This window comes from Trachurus trachurus (genome assembly GCF_905171665.1).
Source record: "Trachurus trachurus genome assembly, chromosome: 8".
Taxonomy (NCBI): domain Eukaryota; kingdom Metazoa; phylum Chordata; class Actinopteri; order Carangiformes; family Carangidae; genus Trachurus; species Trachurus trachurus.
In genome coordinates, this window is record NC_139905.1 from 25,608,879 (window position 1) to 25,628,280 (window position 19,402).

At 42.9% G+C, this 19,402-nt stretch overlaps 2 protein-coding genes across 2 annotated transcripts in view; both read right to left on the reverse strand.

Moving 5' to 3' along the window:
• The window catches only part of LOC310990229 (myosin-10), a 58,055-nt gene extending 45,398 nt beyond the window's left edge, over positions 1–12,657 (reverse strand). The window contains exons 1-3 of the mRNA XM_083977523.1: positions 12,471–12,657; positions 10,931–11,308; positions 4,341–4,497 (exon numbers count right to left, since the gene is read on the reverse strand). Coding sequence (XP_083833649.1) covers positions 4,341–4,497; positions 10,931–11,275 — 502 coding nt within the window. The 5' untranslated portion in view covers positions 11,276–11,308; positions 12,471–12,657. The remainder of the gene's footprint in view (positions 1–4,340; positions 4,498–10,930; positions 11,309–12,470) is intronic.
• Positions 12,658–13,315: 658 nt separating this feature from the next.
• On the reverse strand, positions 13,316–19,402 carry ddx47 (DEAD (Asp-Glu-Ala-Asp) box polypeptide 47). Its single transcript, XM_083977320.1, has 12 exons — positions 19,258–19,402; positions 18,946–19,039; positions 18,142–18,330; positions 17,971–18,042; positions 17,495–17,613; positions 16,535–16,606; positions 16,253–16,369; positions 15,990–16,136; positions 14,843–14,980; positions 14,679–14,749; positions 14,369–14,498; positions 13,316–13,798 (listed from the first exon to the last, which is right to left on the reverse strand). Exons 1-12 carry the CDS (start codon positions 19,387–19,389, stop codon positions 13,583–13,585), a joined length of 1,497 nt encoding a protein of 498 aa, XP_083833446.1. The 5' UTR covers positions 19,390–19,402; the 3' UTR covers positions 13,316–13,582.

The window sequence follows — 19,402 nt, forward strand, 5'->3', positions numbered from 1 at the left end:
CCACTTCTCTGACTGTTGCGTTACCCCCTATATTCCCTTCTCTGCTCTGCTGGATAAGAGACATTTCATATTGAAGAGTATCCACATCAAGAGAGGTGGAATTCATGACTTCTACTGGAAACAAAATAAAGTTGTGTTCCCAGACTACTGTGGAATATGGCACTGCAAGCAAATACCTTTACATCTGATTACTACGAGTCTTGTTTAATAGCGTCGACTTGCATATACTCCACGAGCTAATTATTTAAGTATAGAGTAGGGACCAAAAATATGCACTGAGCAACCAGTGACAACACAGCACTGACCGGTTGAAGGTGCCACTGTACTGAGGAATGCCCAGCCTGCACACACAGCAGCAATCACAGCCAAGTGAGGCTGCTCTCTCTGGCCATAAACCCACGCTGCTGCCTGTGTGAAAACAGCAAGTTCAGTTGGATTTACAGTAGAGTGCACTCCCAGTCCCAGCTCTAGTCGTTCTGCACCAACTGCCCATTTTTCACCTGGCGCTAACATGTGCTCAAATATGGATCAATCATCTGAATAATTCATGAACCTTTGAATACATAATTGTTATTGATAAGTGTTCTCATTATCTTTATTATGCCTGCAGTGTGATCAGATATTAATATGAAAATCAGTTAGGTTGGGCTCGCTGACGTCATGAAACATGACAGATAAGATATTAGATACTAATACTATTTTGTACCTAGCGTGAGATCACAGTGCAGACAAGACCACCATCATGATCCAACCACATTCCAGTCACAATACACTCTGTGCATTTTTCACCTGGCGTTAACATGCAATTTTCCCCATTGAAGATAAGATATCTCTCCATACATGACAGCATGTTGATGTGTGACTGAAGGCCCACTTACCACCTGCACAACCTGTCATCATCCTTCTCCCACTAACAACCCCACACCTGGAAAAGTACAACACTTGTCGAGTTTCTTGATTAAGCTGAATTTGCAGTAACACTGCTGTACAGTGGAAGTCTGCCCAATCTGAATTCCTGAGAAACAGCAGCGTGAGTCAGAAACAGGCTACCTAAACTAACTGATTATATTAGCTGGAAAAAAGTAAATGAAACACATTAAAACACATAAACAAATCTACACACATTAGACATGGAGAATTTGGAAATCTGCTGCGCACTTAGCTTTGCTGTCTGACTAGTTGAGAGGTGAAATAAGAGGGAAATGGGGACACAAGGTTAAGCAATGGCCTAGCCATGGCAACCCTGGCTGTATCTTGATGCGGAGGAGTGATGTGAAGGTGGACATTCCTCACACTTGTCCCCCTGAGCTCAATGATCAAAGCAGGAGAAAGAAGGAACAAAGCAAACAGGGCCACCACAAAGCTTCCAGCAGAGCTGTGGTTTGTATTTTTCATGTTAAGTGAAAGGCGACCGAAATGCCTTCGAGGATGTGGGGAATTTTCCTCTTCAGCGTCTTCCAAGCCAGATCATTCTGGTTGAAAGAAAGAAAAAAAAAGACAGGAGAGGACTGAACAAACTGGTAAGTAAAGCGGAGAAAAGGGTGGAAATGAGAGGGGCCAGCTGGTCTAGTCACTGAGAGAAGAAAGAAAGCAATTATAAAACAGTCGGAGTTCCCAAATAGTTTGCAGTGGCTTTGGAGCATTAAAAGACACAGCTTCCCTCACCCTGAACAGGACAGTAGCCATATCAAACAGACTGAAGGAGATTCAGTCAATAACAGTCTCTCATTGCTGCCACTGAAAATACTGTCACTCAACAAGTGACACCTCTATTCGACATCCCAGAGGAAGGTTATTTTGGTCCCAGACACACACACACACACACACACACACACACATACATAGGTATCTATGGTGACCGCACCCCTTGCTCAGGAGCCCAGCAGTGGATAACGGACTGCTGCGACCACTGTGACAACTTGACGATGACTCAGCTTGTAGAATTTAGCACAGCATGGTATGGAAAGCTGGGACAGTGATGACCTCATTCCACTGGCTGCTTTGCCCCGCCCCATGCGAGGGACAGTGTGGTCCGAAAGAATGAACACCGGCGACTGAGAAAAGGGGGTCAGAGAAAAGAATGGTGGCACAAAAGAGGTGTGTGTGTCCCATATGCAGACAAACGTCCTGCAATAGTGACAACAGGATGGGGGTGAGGGTGTGTGTGTGTGTGTGTGTGATTCTTTGTGGTTGTTGTTCTAAGTAAATCTATATTTAGAGTGTGAAGCATATGCTTAGACAAAAGTGATACAACCAGGAAGAAATTCAGGAAGTGACTTTAGCAGGTGCTGCACTGGCCTTGTATAATAAGCATATACAGTATCTGCACTGAACAGATTCTAAGCCTGACATGAAATAGCGCAGGGTTTCCTGAACCGAACTTTGAAAATAGATGATCCACGATCTGGCTCTGCTCAGCCCAAGGCTCCAGGCAAGCTCCCAGCTGTGTGCAGAGCCAGCCTGCTGAGACCAGAGACCAGAACACAGTCTGAGGGCATGTAATAACAGGGAGCCTACGGCAACATCAGATAGTCACCCAAACTCTGGAGCTTTACAGCTGCAGCTGTGGAGGTCAACCAGACGATCAATGACCAACCATGTCACATCAAAGCTGATGCATGTTGGGACAAATAAAAAAAATAAAGAGCAGGAAAACCACTGGCTAACCGGCTGCCATTTCGAAAAAACAAAACAAAAAAACTTTTGATGTGAAACAACATTAAAAAGAAACTAAAGTGACTAACTAATGCTGTTGTTCCGCAGTTTGACAGTGATGGCACACAGCAGAGCAGAGAGGCTGTCTAAACACTGATAGACTCTGATAAAGGTTCTGCTTATCACAGCGGTTCTTCTACATCAGAGATTCAAAAACAATTAGTCAGAATCCAAAGTGGGTCACAGCCCTGTGTCTTGTGGGTCTTTACTTTGTAAACATGCCCACATGCAACAAATTTCGAAAAGGCACACACAGCAATGTGCAAACAAGTAAGAGCTTTGATACAAGTCCATTAAAACAAGTTACACAACACTTCTACGATGTATTATGCCCCATTAATCTTTTGGACTTTCTTGTCTTTGATGGTGAATGATTTTTGATGATGGACCCAGCTAACAGTAAAAAAGCTAAACATGTACTGTAAGTATTCAACAGCTGCAGCTCATGGCAAGGAGCAGTGTGTGTGTGTGTGTTTAGGATGACGACAGCTCTACATGATCAGTGAAGCAGGTCCAGTTAATGACAACCTGAGGACGGATGCTGGCTGAACCTGCTCTCTCTCTCTTATGGCTCCACTCTCTGTTTCTCCCTTACTCTCTGTGTAAATCAAACGTCCAGTGGTTTTCAAAGGTTTGCTAGGGGGGTCCTCAGCAAATTGGAGTGAAGATGAGAAAAAATGCAAATAACAATCAAATCAAATGATTATATTTTGAGAATTATTATGAAATATAATTTATAGTAATAACATACTGAAACCTTATTTGCCATCATGCTCCCTAACCCTTTCTAATTGCTTGCCAGTCAAAATATCATTCATGGCAGTTTGTGTCTGACATCAAGCCTGAAGAGATCAAATATGGTCTCTAGCAATAAAATATAAATCCATAAGGAAAAGCCCAGGCTTTCAGTTAAGCTGTTAAAGAACTCAGAACGAGAAATACAGTATGTTTGTATGTTTCAAATGGAAAAAAAATCCTCTTATAATGACGTCAGAATGACTTGAACTTGTGCGCTTGAAAGAAAAGATACAGTGGTTGAAAAGCAAATCAGCTCAGAGTTCAGAAATAATGTTATACAGAGGCAGGATGTTACATAAGAATAGCATGAAGCATACCACTTGCCATTGATATTAAGCGCAATCTTAATGAACAACGCTACTTAACACTTAAATCCCAAATCCTTTGCCCAGCATTTTACAGTGTGAAGGCTGACGTCGACCAGCCGATTATTGTAATGTAGTTACCATACAGCTGGAAAACCTGAAAACCTGCCAGACAGTTAATCTTGAACCCCCTCTGTGAAAGCACACCTCTCAGACATAATCGGTGATGTCACATCCGCTCTGACCTTGTGACCCTCACACACTTAACACATTTTCCTCATGTACTAATCTCCTGCACTATGCAGCCAAACCCCATGCTGCTTGCAAACGAGCTAAACTCCCTGCCAGGAGAGGCCGAAATGCAAACACAAATGCATAAAAACAACCTCAGTTTCCATCTGAACTGAATATAACTGAATATCTACAGTACGCCACCGTGTTTCACACACAACTTTCAGACACCTGTGAGGGGCCAGAAGCAAGATAAAGGGTTATTTTAAGAAAAAAAAATGTCTGACATACCTTGAAGCATGCAGCGGTATGCTGACTCGGAGATGGCATAGATGTGTGGAGGCATCTCGTGCCGCTTCTTCCCTCTGTACATCTCAATGATGTTCTCTGAATAGATGGGCAGGTTCTTGTAGGGGTTGATGACCACGCAGAACAGGCCAGAGTATGTCTGTAATTAAAAATTAAACAAACATGGGCAATTCAAATGTAGTTAGGAATAAAGAGACCCTGCAGCTCACAACCATTATCACCATGTTCTTAAGAAATACAAAAACATAATCAATCCTGCTTAAAGCGGGCTGAATAAGCGCCCAACAGCCAGAATTCAAGGTGAATATGAACAGAATATGTAAAACATGAGATGATTGTTTTTCTTATGTTAAAAACAAGTATGTTTGTTCTGGATTTTGTAAAGCATCTGGCCTGCACTGCATCAGTGCAGCACGATTTATCATTACCCATTTTTTAGGAGCTTACATCATGTGTGTGGTGAAAGACACAGGGCAGACAGATCTGAGGGAGTAGTGACTCAATGAAACACTGAACAGACTCTCATGTATGTGCCAAAAACAAAAGGCCCCAAGAATCCTAGTCAGAGACTTTAAATTAAAACAATGTATGAATATTTTACAGACCCCATGCTGCAGCCAGTGGCTTGCGCTGCAAACATTTAGCCTAGTTTCTAGACTTGTGGTGTTGCATTAGGCTGTGTAATTAGCCCAAAGATGTTTCCCCAGAGAGTGTGTGTGGTATGAACGCCTCTCAGCTATGCCAGGCAGCAAGGCAGCAAGGAATGAGTGAGAGAGGCCCTGGGTGGGGCAATGGTTCTCTCTTATTCTGCAGATGCTATAGGGGCTTTGCATTCCCCCCTATATAGACGACTAAGAGAAGGAGCTGCTTACCAGTTGTATGACTTTCATCACTGGCATGTTAGGCTAATCCTTGAGGCCTTCACAATCCCCATCTACCTCACTAGCATACAGCACATACCTGCTGGACATTAACCTTAACTACAATCACATTCATATGTAATATACGAATAGGGGCATTGCTTGCATTTTTAAGAACGAAAGAGAATACTAATTCAATGCTATAAATGGAAGTCAGTTTGTTCATTACTAATAAAACTATGACAAAGAACCACACATAGACTCAACCACCAACAAATAAATGCATATCAGATAGCGACACGCGCGTCATAGGTGTTATGCAGCGGTCCGACCTATCTAACTGGAGGCCCCAGGAATCAGCAGCAGCCGGCTCCCTGCTGGCTCCAAGGTCAGAGGCATGTTTGTTTGTTCTACATACACTCTACACTGACAGCTTCTTACAAAGAACACTTGCACACAAAATTGGGGTATAGAAAAGGAGGACATAAAACCATGACTTGTGAAATGTTTTGCGATGACATAGGCATTCTTTGCAGGAGTAGCCTCCTGCTTTGACTGCAGGCATGGCCCCAGAAGTTCATAAAAAACACATGTTCTCCACAGACTAATAAATGACTGAGCCTCTGTTTTAATGAACTTTAATTGTTTCAGGGGCTGTTTATTCTGTTGCCCCCCACACACACACCTCCGTTACAAACCATAGTAGAGTGTAGAACAATTCGATGTATAGAAAACTTAAAGGGATAGTTCAACATTTTGGCAAATTGGCCCATTGCCATAATCGCTATAGTCACAGCAGTAGGTTCATTACCTTTATTTGTCGGTGCAAGCTATTTTTAGAACGGCAGAGCAGAGCTACGAGCTGCTCAGAGCTAAGCTACGGAGGCTAATGGGATTTCTTGGTTTCCCTCATCAAACTCATCAAATACACAATCCAACAACTCCAAAACGCAGTTGTGGACAAGTTGTGACCTGCACATTCACCACATTATGAGATAATAACGTACGTAGTGTTACGAGACAGAGTCGTTTTAGAGGTAAATTCATGCAAAACTGCGGATGCGCGTTGCCCTCAGGGACAGTTTTCCAGCAAGCAGTCTCTGCATTTGCCTCAGAAACAACTGTCTCGTAACGTTCCATTATCATCTCGTAGTGTGGTGAATGTGCGTTGGATTGTATATTTGATGAGTTTGATGAGGGAAACCAAGAAATCCCATGAGTCTCCGTAGCGTAGCTCTAAGCAGCTTACGGCTCTGCTCCGCTGTTCTAAAAATAGCTTGCACCGACAATTAAAGGTAACGCACCTACTGCTATGACTATAGCGATTATGGCAAAATGTTGAACTATCCCTTTAAGTGGTATTTTGATATCAAAGCATCAGGACACCTGCTTGATAGTTAAACCTACATCTATGAGTGAGGCACCATGCCACGAGTGACTCAGCAGCCATAGGCTCATAAAGGGCCCCAGAGCGGAAAGAGCATACTGGAGCTGTTACATAACAGCTCAGTTAGGGCCCTCAGTCAGCACTGAGCAAATGATGCTCGGCACTGCTGATACAGAAAACAAAATGGGAGAGGGGGAGGAAAATAGGTGTGTAAGGAGAGAGGCAGGCAGAAATGAAGAGTGGATCAATGATCCAGCTGACAGGGCTCCCTGTGGTTCAATCCAGTCGAGACGTAGGGGTGAAACAAACGCTGAACCCTGTTCTTTGCCTTACTGTAAATTGCCGACCAACCTGATGGAAGGAGAGCTCAGAGAAAGGGAGAGAGAGAGAGGGCATGCTGAAATTCAAACTCCCCACTCTCCTTTTTCGAGGCTTATGAAAAATTAATTCCCCCTTATCTCAGAGCTGGAGCAGATATAAATAGGGGGGGTGTCTGTTCTGTTCTTTTCAGTTCCGCAACATGCAGTAGTGAAGCAGCTGGTGAGGCTGCACAGAGATACATGAACATGGACTTACAGGAAACTAAAAGGTTCAGAAGTGCATTGTTATTTTGGTGCATCATGTCTTTATGCATATTCTATTTGGCTAAAAATGCTTACAGGTAGTCTCCCCTTGAACAGAGTTTGAACAGTGCATAATTTAAAAGGTTTTATTTATCTTCATTGCTTAAATAGAGCTTCAATATGACAAAAATTCTTCAAAATGAAATGAGAAACAAGAAATACTGTCTGCCTGTTTGTTTCTGTGATTCTGCTGCTTCCCAACTGTGAATTGCTGTGAAATATCCTACAGGATCAATGCTGCATCGAGACCGTGCTGCTACTGTTAGCAGAGGATACAACTATCCAAACACCACCTGCCAAATCCGCAATGTCTGGCCTCATCCAGGAAAGAGAAGGTGATATTTCCACTGTGAAATCAGATCCAGGGGGAGAGGATGCCGTGGCCTAGTAACAGCTGAGCAACACACAGGCAACAGCAGACACAACAGGCGACCCCATCTGCCACCTCTGACCAGTCAGGCAGTGTACTGACGTGGATAGGTCGTTCTCCACTGGAGAGATGGTGGAGGATACTGGGTGCTGCAGAGGCAGCCTCAGTGCTGTTGATGTGTGAGGAGAATAGGAGGATCGTGACCATTCCCTTGACAGGACACTGGTAGTTTCACAACAAAGCTGACAAATATTTCGGACGAGGCTGTTGAAATATGATCAATACACTGGGGTGAACGGTATCAAATCACACTGACAGCAGCAGGACACTCTGTGCTTCCCTCCAGCTCTAATAAGTTGGAAATTTTTGCTCACTGAATTTTAGAGCAGGAAGCCCTTTATACCGCAGTCAAATAATAATGCAGTGAATAATAGTGCCTCTGTTTGGTAAAATGATGGTGACATGAAAAGCAAATAGAATATCAAAGGTTACATCGGGTGAAAATGCCCTGCAAAAAGAGATTTCATGTGACTTTAATTGAAACATGATAGATCTCTCTCTCTCTCTTTCTCTCTCTTTCTACAAGCATGACTCTGCACTTTTGTATTCATTTGTATTTCTGTGCCGGTTTACCTGTTGCACTGCAGCAGACCCAGCATTAGAAAATACAGCAAGATCTAAGGAGCAGGTTTGGCTGTCAAATATCTAGCATTTGAATCACAAAAATATTTCAAATTCCACAAAAGGTAAGGTTTATAGAAATAATATCAGGTGAAGATGCGAGAAAGAGAGACGTCAAGTCCATGCCATTGCTGCTCAAGACCAGTGAGCCAGAAGAAGAGGGAGTGTGGGAAAGGGAAAGGAGTTGGTGAAGATATGATGGACACTCGGCAGCGGCGGAGCTGAAGTGGGCGGCAGGAGACAGACAGACGGACAATCTTTTTGCCATGGAAGAATGCTGAGGCTTTCTGACAGCTGAGGCTTATCTAACGACACAAAGGCCCGCTTGTAGCCCCGCTAGAGTGGCGCAGCCCAGTGTGTATAGCGCTGTGGTTAGCCTGTGAGTCACCACCTCACAGACAGAAAGCTGCTACAATAAATGAGTTGGCCCCAGCAGAACCGACTGACTTCACACAGATGGAGCCATCAGGTGGGCAAAGGGCCATAGAAAGAACCGGCGTCGGACGGGCCAATCACGTGTGGAGGGAGGGCTAAAAACGCAGTGGTAGCCTTGAGATTTGAGGCGCTGGCCAGTTATGAGCTGTGAGTGCAATCTATAGAATAAATGAAAACTGGACCATGGTCACACATTTGCCAATGTTATTGGAAAGCTGCTGGGTGATGTGGGTAAGAGGTGTTAACGGGGAAGCTGAATAGCACCACTGACTCATCTAGTTTGGCAGGTGCTGACATTGCCTGTAAAAAATTCAACGTGAAGGCCATGCCACTCCATATTCACTACTAAAAGTAATTGGCATAACATAAGAAATTTTAACTGTCAGCGCTTGGTCTCAGTAAAATATACAAGTGACAGCAATTATTACAGTATTTTCCATGGCCATATGTTTCTTTATCATGTTTTATTAATCTTAAGTGATGTGAGCTACGAACTGCAAAGTACATGCATGTCCAGTAAAAGTCCATAAAAACATGGCCGTGGACTGGCCTTAACTTTAAGCAGACGTTGGCAGATCTATGATGCTGGACACTATGATTCAGATATGGATGTCTTCCTAACCAGCTCAACTAAGAGCACAGCCCGGGGGAGGCATTATACTATGTCTGCAGTGGAGCTCTGGGGGGGTAAGGCAAACACACATTGCAAAAAGTTTAAAACAGGGGGGGGGATTTCTTCCTCCGAGAGCGAGAGGAACAGGAAAATTCTCTTCCTGATAGAAAACCAACACAGCCAGACACATGTTTTCAATTTCTCTTAGGCAAGGGGCAAATCAACAAGCTCCAAAACCAATGCTGAACCACGAAAAAGGAGAAACCATGACACCATGGTATGAGGGAGAAAATGAAGAAGAGCCTACGAGGGATTTGGTCGACTGAAATATCAATTCAAGGCATATGGGAGATTTCTGATAAGTTACATCCCCTTCACTAAAGCATTCAGTTCTTTCTCTAATATACGACTGAAGTGAAACACATGCTCACTTGAAAGACCGGCACTGATAAAAGGATGGATTTACATCATCCCAGAATGAGTGGTGAGCTTTTATTGTGTTTTGAGAGGTGGATAAATAACTGCACCAATTCTGCGGTCCCTGAACCCCAGCTTCTCAGGTGATAACCAACCCATATTCTATTCCTGGAAAACATGCCACTAAATGGGTCAAGATCATAACTAGAGCATCAGAGAGTGGCTGCATCTCTAGTGAAATTGGATTATGGGGACGGTGGCTTTGCTGTGATGCAGAGACCAGTACAAACTTTGGCTGGGATATATTCAGATGTGTGATATATAATTAAGAGATTCAACGAGAGAAACACTTTCCTCTACGAAGTCACATGGGTGAATTTAAACGTGCTTGTTTTGGATTACAATCTTCACCACAAATTCAGAGCTTCCCAAAGTACTCCACAGATGGAAGGCAGTTGAAAACATTGGTCTTGTACGGGGGGAAAACTGAAAACATGTTTCCAAATTACCTGTTGCAAATAGCATCTTAAAATGACCTTATTAGCGTTAAGCAAGGCTAAAAGACAAGGTGATTCCTAGTCACATCACATTTTTGGGCCAAATGTGTTTTGTTTAACACAGTGGGACAGCAACAGAAGAGAGAGGGGTCAAGCCATCTCTGTGATCAAACAAGGCCCACCAGTTGGGGGCACAGGGCAGGACAAACAAACTGAAACCAGCAGTGTTTATGGAAGAGGCCTGCCTTCAGCTGAGGTGAGACAGGAGCCATGGGGGAAGGTAACAATCTGTAACAGAGAGCCACTTATGAGAGGTGATCCAGTAGGGGGGTGAAGTCTGGAAATGGTTAAAACACTGGAGACATCTGTCACTCATACTGTGTGGAAGTACGTGTGTCGTGTGTGGTCAGAAATCACACAGAAGAGCAAAATGTTCAATACCCTAACTATCAGATCACTTTGAGATAAAGAGAGTGTAAGAGACGGGTAGATTAAGGTTAAGACCAACATGGATACAAGCAGAAATCCAACCATTCATTTTGTAATTGTATCAACCAGGGGTGAAATTCAATCTACAGCTGTGAGAACCAGGGGATCCGTGAGTTTTAAGGTTAATCATTCCCTAGTGTGGAAAGTATAAACTGTAACAAAAACACAGTGGCTGAGGGGTCCAAGTCTAAGTCACTCACGTATATGAGTCCAGAGTAGTAGCGGTCCTTCAGGTTGTGCAGCACAGACGCCTCGTTCAGGCAGGTGAGCTCGGCCATGTCTTCCACCTTGCTGAACTTGGGCGGGTTCATCTTCTGGATGTCATCCTTGTTGATCACAACCTTCTTACCGTTCTCGGCCAGCTCCACCAGCACCTCCTCGCCGCGCTCCTCTCGGATACTGGCCGCCTCAAAGCCATGGCGCTCCGAGGGGACCCACACCAGCTTTTTGGCTGTCCAGTCAGCCTGTGTGGCTGGGTTGTAAACCACAGCCCGGTCCACAAACAGGTAGCGCTCTGGGTCCTCTTGTCCACTCCGATGAGACATCTTTCCTGGGATTTACCAGAGCAACAAGGCCACCTGGAGCAGACACAGGAGCAGGGATTGGTAACTTAAAACATTACATGCAAACAGACTTCACAATATCACAAACATAATGCTTACTACAACCCCCCCTAACAACCCACCATGTATCCTCCTGTGCACTCAGTGTGTAAAACAGCTTTATTAACTGTATGACTAATCACATTAGCCTATAAACAGCCAGTGCATTATGTGTGATAGGAGGCATGAATGAGCAGTTCCACTAATGTGTAGAATAACAGAGTAATACACACAGGCAAGGATCCTATGTTAGCTACCAGTCCAGAGGATGACTGGTGCTGAATGGGGACATGAGTTAAAGGTGGGCTCATATTTTAAACCAGGTTTCAGAGTAGCCTAAGTCTTGTTTTTCTAGGAGACTTCTGAATGAATGGCTCTGCGAAATAATAATGCGCATACTGCGTAGGCTCCAGCTGAGTGGCGTCGTGAATGGCTCGTACCTCCCCGTCCCTCTTTCTGTTTCTTCTAGAAACCTCACAGTGGAGAAAGTAGTCCTCATGTAGCATCACCAAACAGTCTGCACTGGACTCAACTTATACAGCAGCTGCGACGACTGTGCACTGGTGTGAGTCCCCCCAAAAAGACCAAGAGAAGAGGGGAAGCAGCGGAGGGAAACTTACCGCTAAGTCCTGTTTACAAATATTAGGCACATTATATCTGTAATAAACCTGCGCGGCTGGACTAGTTTATGTAAATTTGGTAACGGGAGCGTGCCACGGTGTGGTAACGTGAATTAACACCGAGAGAAAGCGTAACGTCAATTAGGACAAAATCAGAAAACAATACATTTAAGCGCCAGAGACTTTTTTGTTTGTTTGTTTGGTCCAAAGAAAACTCACGAGCTCACCATATCTAGTTAGCACTCACTCCGCGTGTTGTCAGTTTCTGTGTCTCATTAATGTTTATCATGGTGAAACAAACCGCCAGCAAGGTGAAGCAGAGGCCGTGTCACATTAAAAGGTAGCCTATCACCTTCCCCATTACACACAACGGATAGCTGAAGTCATTTTCCAAACCGACCTCCATCATCACTATCCTGGGGGGTTGATCCGTTGGTCCCCTCAGTTTTCGCGGTGAATGATGATAATAATAATAATAACAACAGTAATAATAGTGATAAATATTAATAATAACTTACCTGGTGCAGTCAGCAAAGCAGCAGTCAGATCCTGTTCACCAAGCTGTCCGATCTCCCCCCGGTGCGACCCTGTATGTGTGCAACTAGCTGCTCCACACAATTGAAATACAGGCATGTATCGGGGCTTTGGTATGCACCACAGGCACAGTGCTGCCTCTACACTGGGGCCCCTCCTAAACCGAGCAGACTTGACCGCTGCTGCTGCCGCTGCTGCTCCCGCCTACGGTGATGGACCGGACTCACATAGAAAGTGACCACGCAGATCAATACGCCACACTGCGTTACTCTCTGAGATGATTCACCTGGGGACTGGAGGACACATGTGGGGGGTCTGTGTGTGGTAGTGGTACCCGTCAGTGTCTTCTGACTCATTAGTGAACAGATGGATATAAATACTACCATTACATTCAGCCATTGTGGATGCTTCTTTTTTTTTTTTTTTCAAATCTATCCCCCAAATATCTATGCATTGCACACACCTACTGGATGCAGGATGGACACAATTGGTCTCTCACTTTGCGGTCTTTCTCTGCCCCTCTCCATCATTGGCTGGGAGAAACCAACCCCCCAATTTGCTGCAAACCAATGACGATGATGCAAGAAGAAAAAAAAAAAACTATGAATATTGCAACTGTTGCGCACCCACATTAGAAATGACTACCACAAATAAGTTGCATTGTCTCTTATTTACATTTATGGCTCAGATTTCTCACAGCTCTTCATTCTTATACTATTTGGAAAAAAATGAAGGAAAATCAATATATGTTGCATTTTTGTATTCAAATGTTAAATCATCAGTCCCACTGGTCTGTATAGTGAAACACCCCCCTCTTGTGTCTGACAGCCACAACAGCCACATTTTATGCTCAACACAGCTCACGCAAACATACATCACTCTCCCACAAATACAAGCTTTTGGTTTTACAGTGGCGTTTTATTACAAATGGAAAAAAAGAGATGGGCAAGGAAAAGCATGTTTTTCCTAATTAAATAGTCATTTGCTTTCATATTCAATGCTGGAAAACATGCTGCTGTCGTAATCAAGTTCAACACCAAAAACAGGAAAGGCATTGCATATTGTGGTTATGTACAGTCTGTGATAGTTGGAGGCTTCAGCGTCCTCCCCTCCACGCTGCTCCACCCCTATTCTTCCCTCCTCTCCCTGCCCCTCTTCCTCCCCCTCCTCCTCCTCCCCCACCTCCTCCTGCTCCTCCTCCTCCTCCTCCTCCTCTCACTTTTTTCCTCACTCCGCTTGCTTGTTCTGTGTCGTCTTCTTCTCCGTCTCCTCCTCTGGGTCTTTTCCTTTTCTCACCTTGTTCCTTCATTTCCTGAGGAGGACAAAATTATTATTATTTTTTTTTTTACAACTTGATGTTTATTGGTCTGAGAGTTGCCGTACATATGGAGTTGCAATTTCGCAGTAGATTTTAATTTTATTTGAGAACAATACAAAAATAATGACAATGATCATTTGATTTTGCTGGTGTCTATGCCAAACAAATATCTCCTGTTATGTGTGGAGAATATGATTCGTAGGCAGAGGCAATGAGGCATCTCTCACACCACAATGATTCACTTACAGTTTGTTGTAACACATTTTCCCCTTAAAAAAAACACAGCTTCTGCAATATGCATACTGCACCTAGCCATATTTCAGTTTAAATAATACTTTCATTAATTATATACAGTACATCATAAAGTAAACCCTTAACAATGTACAACTCAACATATTTACTGTATATCTATCATTGTAATATTAGCAAACAGAAAAAGATAAGGTGGTTTTCCAGCAGCATTTGAGTTTGGTAAGGTAAAGAGAGTTAATGCAACATTGTTTTCTCTACAGGTTTTCCTGAGATATTATGAAAAAAAGTGTTGAAATCTCAACAGTGACTTACCAGCCTGGCGAATCTCTGCGCCTCGCTCACTCTCTCCACCAGCATCATAACTTCCTCTTCCTGGGTCGGAAAGGCAGGAAGTTTTTTGCCAATCAGGCTTTCGATTCGCTGGAAAAGCTCCACGTCGTACCTAAGATTAACACATTTGCCTCATTACCGCAGTCAACTCGTTTTCATTTATTTGCTTAGGTCATAAAAAGAGACAAGGGAAACTGTTTCACATTAAAAAGTAACAGCTATTTTAGGTTGTTCAAAAAATGTATCTTGGCAAATATTAAGTACTTGGTGAAAATAAACAGGCAGCTCTTACTGAGTGACAAAAGTGATGGATTTCCCCGAGCGGCCCGCTCTGGCTGTTCGGCCGACTCTATGGATGTAGTCCTGTGAAGGGAGAGACAAATCCAAAAGTCAAATCAATGGAAAGAAATGAAGCCACTAAATCAACCAGCAGCTCGACTGTCATCACCATGGTACCTTGGAGTGAGTGGGGATGTCGTAGTTAATGACGCAGTCAACATGAGGAATGTCCAGCCCTCTGGATGCCACATCGGTAGCCAGCAGTACTGATCGAGATTTGGACTTGAACTTGTTCAGCGCTCCGAGACGTTTATTCTGACCAAGAGAGGGAGGACGACACGGTGGGTTAATTCAGCTTTATATAGGCAGCAAACATTCATCTTTGTTGTTATAAACACCTATGTATCTATGGTATATAACTGCATCATGATCATGACACAAAGCTAAACAGACACAACACAAGAAAGAAAAAATTAAAATATAAAAAAATGAGTAATATTATATATTTTTGTTTGTCAGTGAAAACCTGAGATCTCTGTTGTGACATTGTGATTAGGGTTGCAAAGGGGTGGAAAATTCCCAGTAAATTTCCAGAAACTTTCCATGGGAAGTTAAAGCTGGGGAATTTTGGAAATATTCCAAATTGGAAACTTTCCATGGGAATAATGGGGATTTATGGGAATTATTGGGAATTTATGGGAATTAACTGGAAATTAGGAGTAATTTAAACAAACTATATCCAAACATAAATGTAAATATTTTGTTTTGTCATAAGCATACATCCATGCAAAATAATACAATTAAAAACATGACATTTCAACAGTGTAGAACTTTAACATGAATGTTGAGTAAAATATTACTCAACCTTCAATTTTGTAAATTTCGGATTTATTCCCGTTTATTCCCATATATTTCCGTTAATTCTCACGGAAAGTTTCCAACTTTGAAAATTCCAGGAATTTTGCAACCCTAATTGTGATAAATATATAATAAAGAATTATATATCAATGGTAATGACTGGCATTGGCACAGATTACATTCTACACTGTTTGCACCCAAAACTTGTCTTATGGTTTGCACTTTGCAGCTCTCTACCAGTGTCAGTTACTGTAATAACAAGCCATGTAACTGATGTTCAATAGAGACGACTCAGAACCACCAACATTTTCATACGTTTTCATCAAAAATGTGAGAACACAAACGCAGCACTCAAACAGAAGCTTGTGCAGCATTGTGCGTCTGTTATTAAATTACTTTGGGTCACAAATGTTTACAGTTTTAAAGCCAACTGGATTTCAAGAAGTGTGTGTGTCATAAGCTCTACCTGACTCAACTGGCCATGAAGAGGGATTGCAGTGATGCCCAGGTTCCTTAACAACAGCGCCACCCGCTGGGCATTGTTACACGTGCTGCAGAAAATGATGAATGAATTGCCAGCCAACTCGTTCAGGATGGACACCAGGTAACAGTCCTGCCACAGGAAAAAAAACACGAGCACAAAGAGGTGTGATGAAACCCAAAATGCTGATACACACCGACAGAAGCCCAGTCTAGCATTATGGCAATTCACGTCTCTCTGTGCCCCACCTTGTACTTGGATGGGATGAAGACGTAATACTGCTGCAGTTTGTCAACAGTAGAGTATTTGGTGGAAACGGCACACCTCACAGGATCTTTCAGAGCTGCTCTCTGGAGTTTCTGAACCTGTAAACAAATTAAAGAAACAAATTGTGTAGGTTCTTCAGGTGATCTAATGGTTTAAAGACAGCTTAATAGTCTTCATGGATGTCGCGCAGGACGAACAACCAGCAACAGAAGGAGACAGGACTGCAAAGCCTTTGCAGAATTGATGCGAAATATTTTATCTACCTTTTTGGTCATGGTGGCTGAGAACAAGAAGGTGCGTCTGTCTCTGGGAATCACCTTCAAGATTTTATCCACCTGGAAAAAAAGAAAGCATACTTAGAACGAAAAGCCTTGCAGTCAGAGATCAGTTTCTTTCACTGTTCCAGTTAATTACAAGAACATTTCCAAACAATTGATTCTGTTGCCTTAAATAGGTGGAAGCTGTTTTACTGAATGCAATCAAAACTAAAGGTCTTTGCACACTGAGTCGTATCCGTCATCCGACAAAAAACATTACGTGCAGGCTCCTTGCACACTGAGTCTGTTGCGTTTTATTCGCATGCGTTTTTATTTTGTGTTCCAAATTTCGGAGAGGGAGACAAAATCGTCACGCAGTGATGCACTTTGTGGTTCTCTCACTTGTAGAGAAATGAAAGAGAAAGAGTGTCCATCCTGAGAGGAGCCAATCTGCTGCTTAATGAGCAGCGGAACTATCATGATCACTTCAACTGTTTATTATAGGATGTCAGAGGTCCAGTTTGATAGTTGATTAGCTCACACATTAAACAGAAGTCGGACAATTTCCATGATCCTGAACAGCAGCTGGCGCACGCACACACACAGACACACACACTCAGCAGTGAACAGCGTCTGGCGCACGCACACACACGCACACACACACCCACTCAGCGGTGATCCCCCCTCTCTCTCTCTCCCTCTCCCTCTCCAGCCTCGAAACGCTGATGTGATTGGTCAAAAGGTTTTTCACGGATGCGAAAAACGCATTAAATCGAACCTGATCCGAATTTTTTTATGACAGATGAAAGTTTCGGACTCGTTGTGTAAACATGATCGACAAAACATGAGGTCGATTTTTTTTTTGACGTGCGGCAATTTCGGACGACAAAAACGGACTCAGTGTGCAAAGGCCTTAAGACTTCATGCAAGTTTGAGTTGATTTCAGGTGAGTGTCTGACCACACACCTCTGTCTCAAAGTCCATGTTGAGGATTCTGTCTGCTTCGTCCATGACCAGGAACTTCAGAGCTCGTAGAGAGAAGCCCTTGGTGTTCTCCATGTGGTCTATCAATCGGCCAGGGGTGGCTGTAAACACATTTGGACCACTTAGTTAATTACATTGCATTACATGATTACATTGATGCTATAATTATCATTTGAATAAGCAGGCCAATATAAGAAGAGAATGGAAAACTTATTTGAGTAAGAAGATGTTATGTTAACAGTTTGCAAAAATACTGCAAAAATAAATAGATCAATGAGAAAAATCTGATGAATACTATGATCACAACATAAGCTCAGCTCAGCACAAGCAGTTACATGGTTTTTGTGTACATATTTAAACACAAATATGAAGAAACCTATGAATTAATGTGTTACTGTTTAGGAAATATGTAAGAAAATATGTAAGAATACTAATCAAAGTCTCATTTCTGGGCTTACCAATGACAATGTGAGGTTTTTTGGCCAACACCAAGGACTGAGACATCATGTCAATCCCACCAACTATGACCGCTGCAACACAAATGAGACAAGGTTTATATACAGAGCCACGTAAAGTAAAGTTCTCTCCATCGTTGCAGATCAGCTAACTTTTAATTAGCAGATACATACCACACTTAACACCAATACTGGAGCCCAAGGCCTCAAACTGCTCAGAGATCTGAAATGCCAACTCTCTGGTTGGGGTAAGGACGAGGGTATGAAGCCTCTGGGGGTTCGCCAGCAGCGACTGGAGGATGGGCAGAGCAAAGGCACCGGTCTTTCCTGAGCCAGTCTCTGCCAAGCCGATAACATCCTTCCCTGCAGTTTGAGAAAAAAATGCAATGAATGACACAAGTCATGTATATTTAGCAGGAGAAGACAGTAACCTAACAGTATTAATCATCGTTGTTATTACCATTGTGAAGCATTATTATAACCACCAATGAGCTGCTGGATACATGTTATCTGATGTTTCATTTATTGTTTATGTATACTTCTTGCTACATTAACTTACTACTTTGCTCACAGTTTTTTCTCCAGATCAAAAACGTGTGAAAAATGACGCTACCTGTCACATATAAAAACCTATAAAACAGTGTATAGTGTAATTATTATAGATAAAATGATATCCACTGCTGCCAACTACAACATTATATCAGCAACAACAATCCAATACTATCACATTCTGTAATATAAAACTGTATTGTGGTGAAAAATTGTATTTCTGTACTTTAAATATATGGTAGTGACAATACACTTGTACTTGCAGGACTCTGCTCATCATGCAGGACTCTCAGCTGTTATGCAGTATCCATGCGGTATGTCTTCCGTTACTACAATTACTGATTTTAATACATTGTTCACATATTAAGTATGTAAGGGAAGGGAAGGGAAGACCAGTTGAAGGCGACCCTGTCCACTGATGCCCCTCACCTTGCAGGGCCAATGGTATCGCCTCTATCTGGATCTTTGTCGGACTCTTCCATCCCAGCTGATCACACGCCTCACAGAGGACCTCAGTGACACCCTGTCAGGGGGCAAACAAACCCAATAAAGACATTTGTGAAACTCTGATAATGTTGTGCTACAAATGAGCAACACGTTTTCAGATATCAGGTATATTATATACTTTTAATAATGAACACAGGTGAGATAGCGTACTCCAGCTAACTCAAACTGCTATGTTGCTGCATTTATGTTTGTCAAAATGTCTTCTCGTCTTCGCTCCCTGTGGGACAAACTCACCAGGTCCTTGAAGGTCTTCACTGTCTCGTCGGTTTCACCGCTGTTAACAGGACTGTTATCTTCGTCGCTGCTCGAGCCATCGATAGTTTCATCTGTGTTTGGCTTCACGCTCTCCTCACTGTTGTCCGCCATGCTGTTTTTCTGC

Coding starts and splice junctions, on each gene's coding strand:
- ddx47 (XM_083977320.1), bottom strand. CDS start 19,389: ATGGCGGACAACAGTGAGGAGAGCGTGAAGCCAAACACAGATGAAACT. Junction 16,607..17,494: donor ACATGGACTTTGAGACAGAG/GTGTGTGGTCAG, acceptor CTTTTTTTCCAG/GTGGATAAAATCTTGAAGGT. Junction 16,137..16,252: donor TCATCCCATCCAAGTACAAG/GTGGGGCACAGA, acceptor TTCCTGTGGCAG/GACTGTTACCTGGTGTCCAT.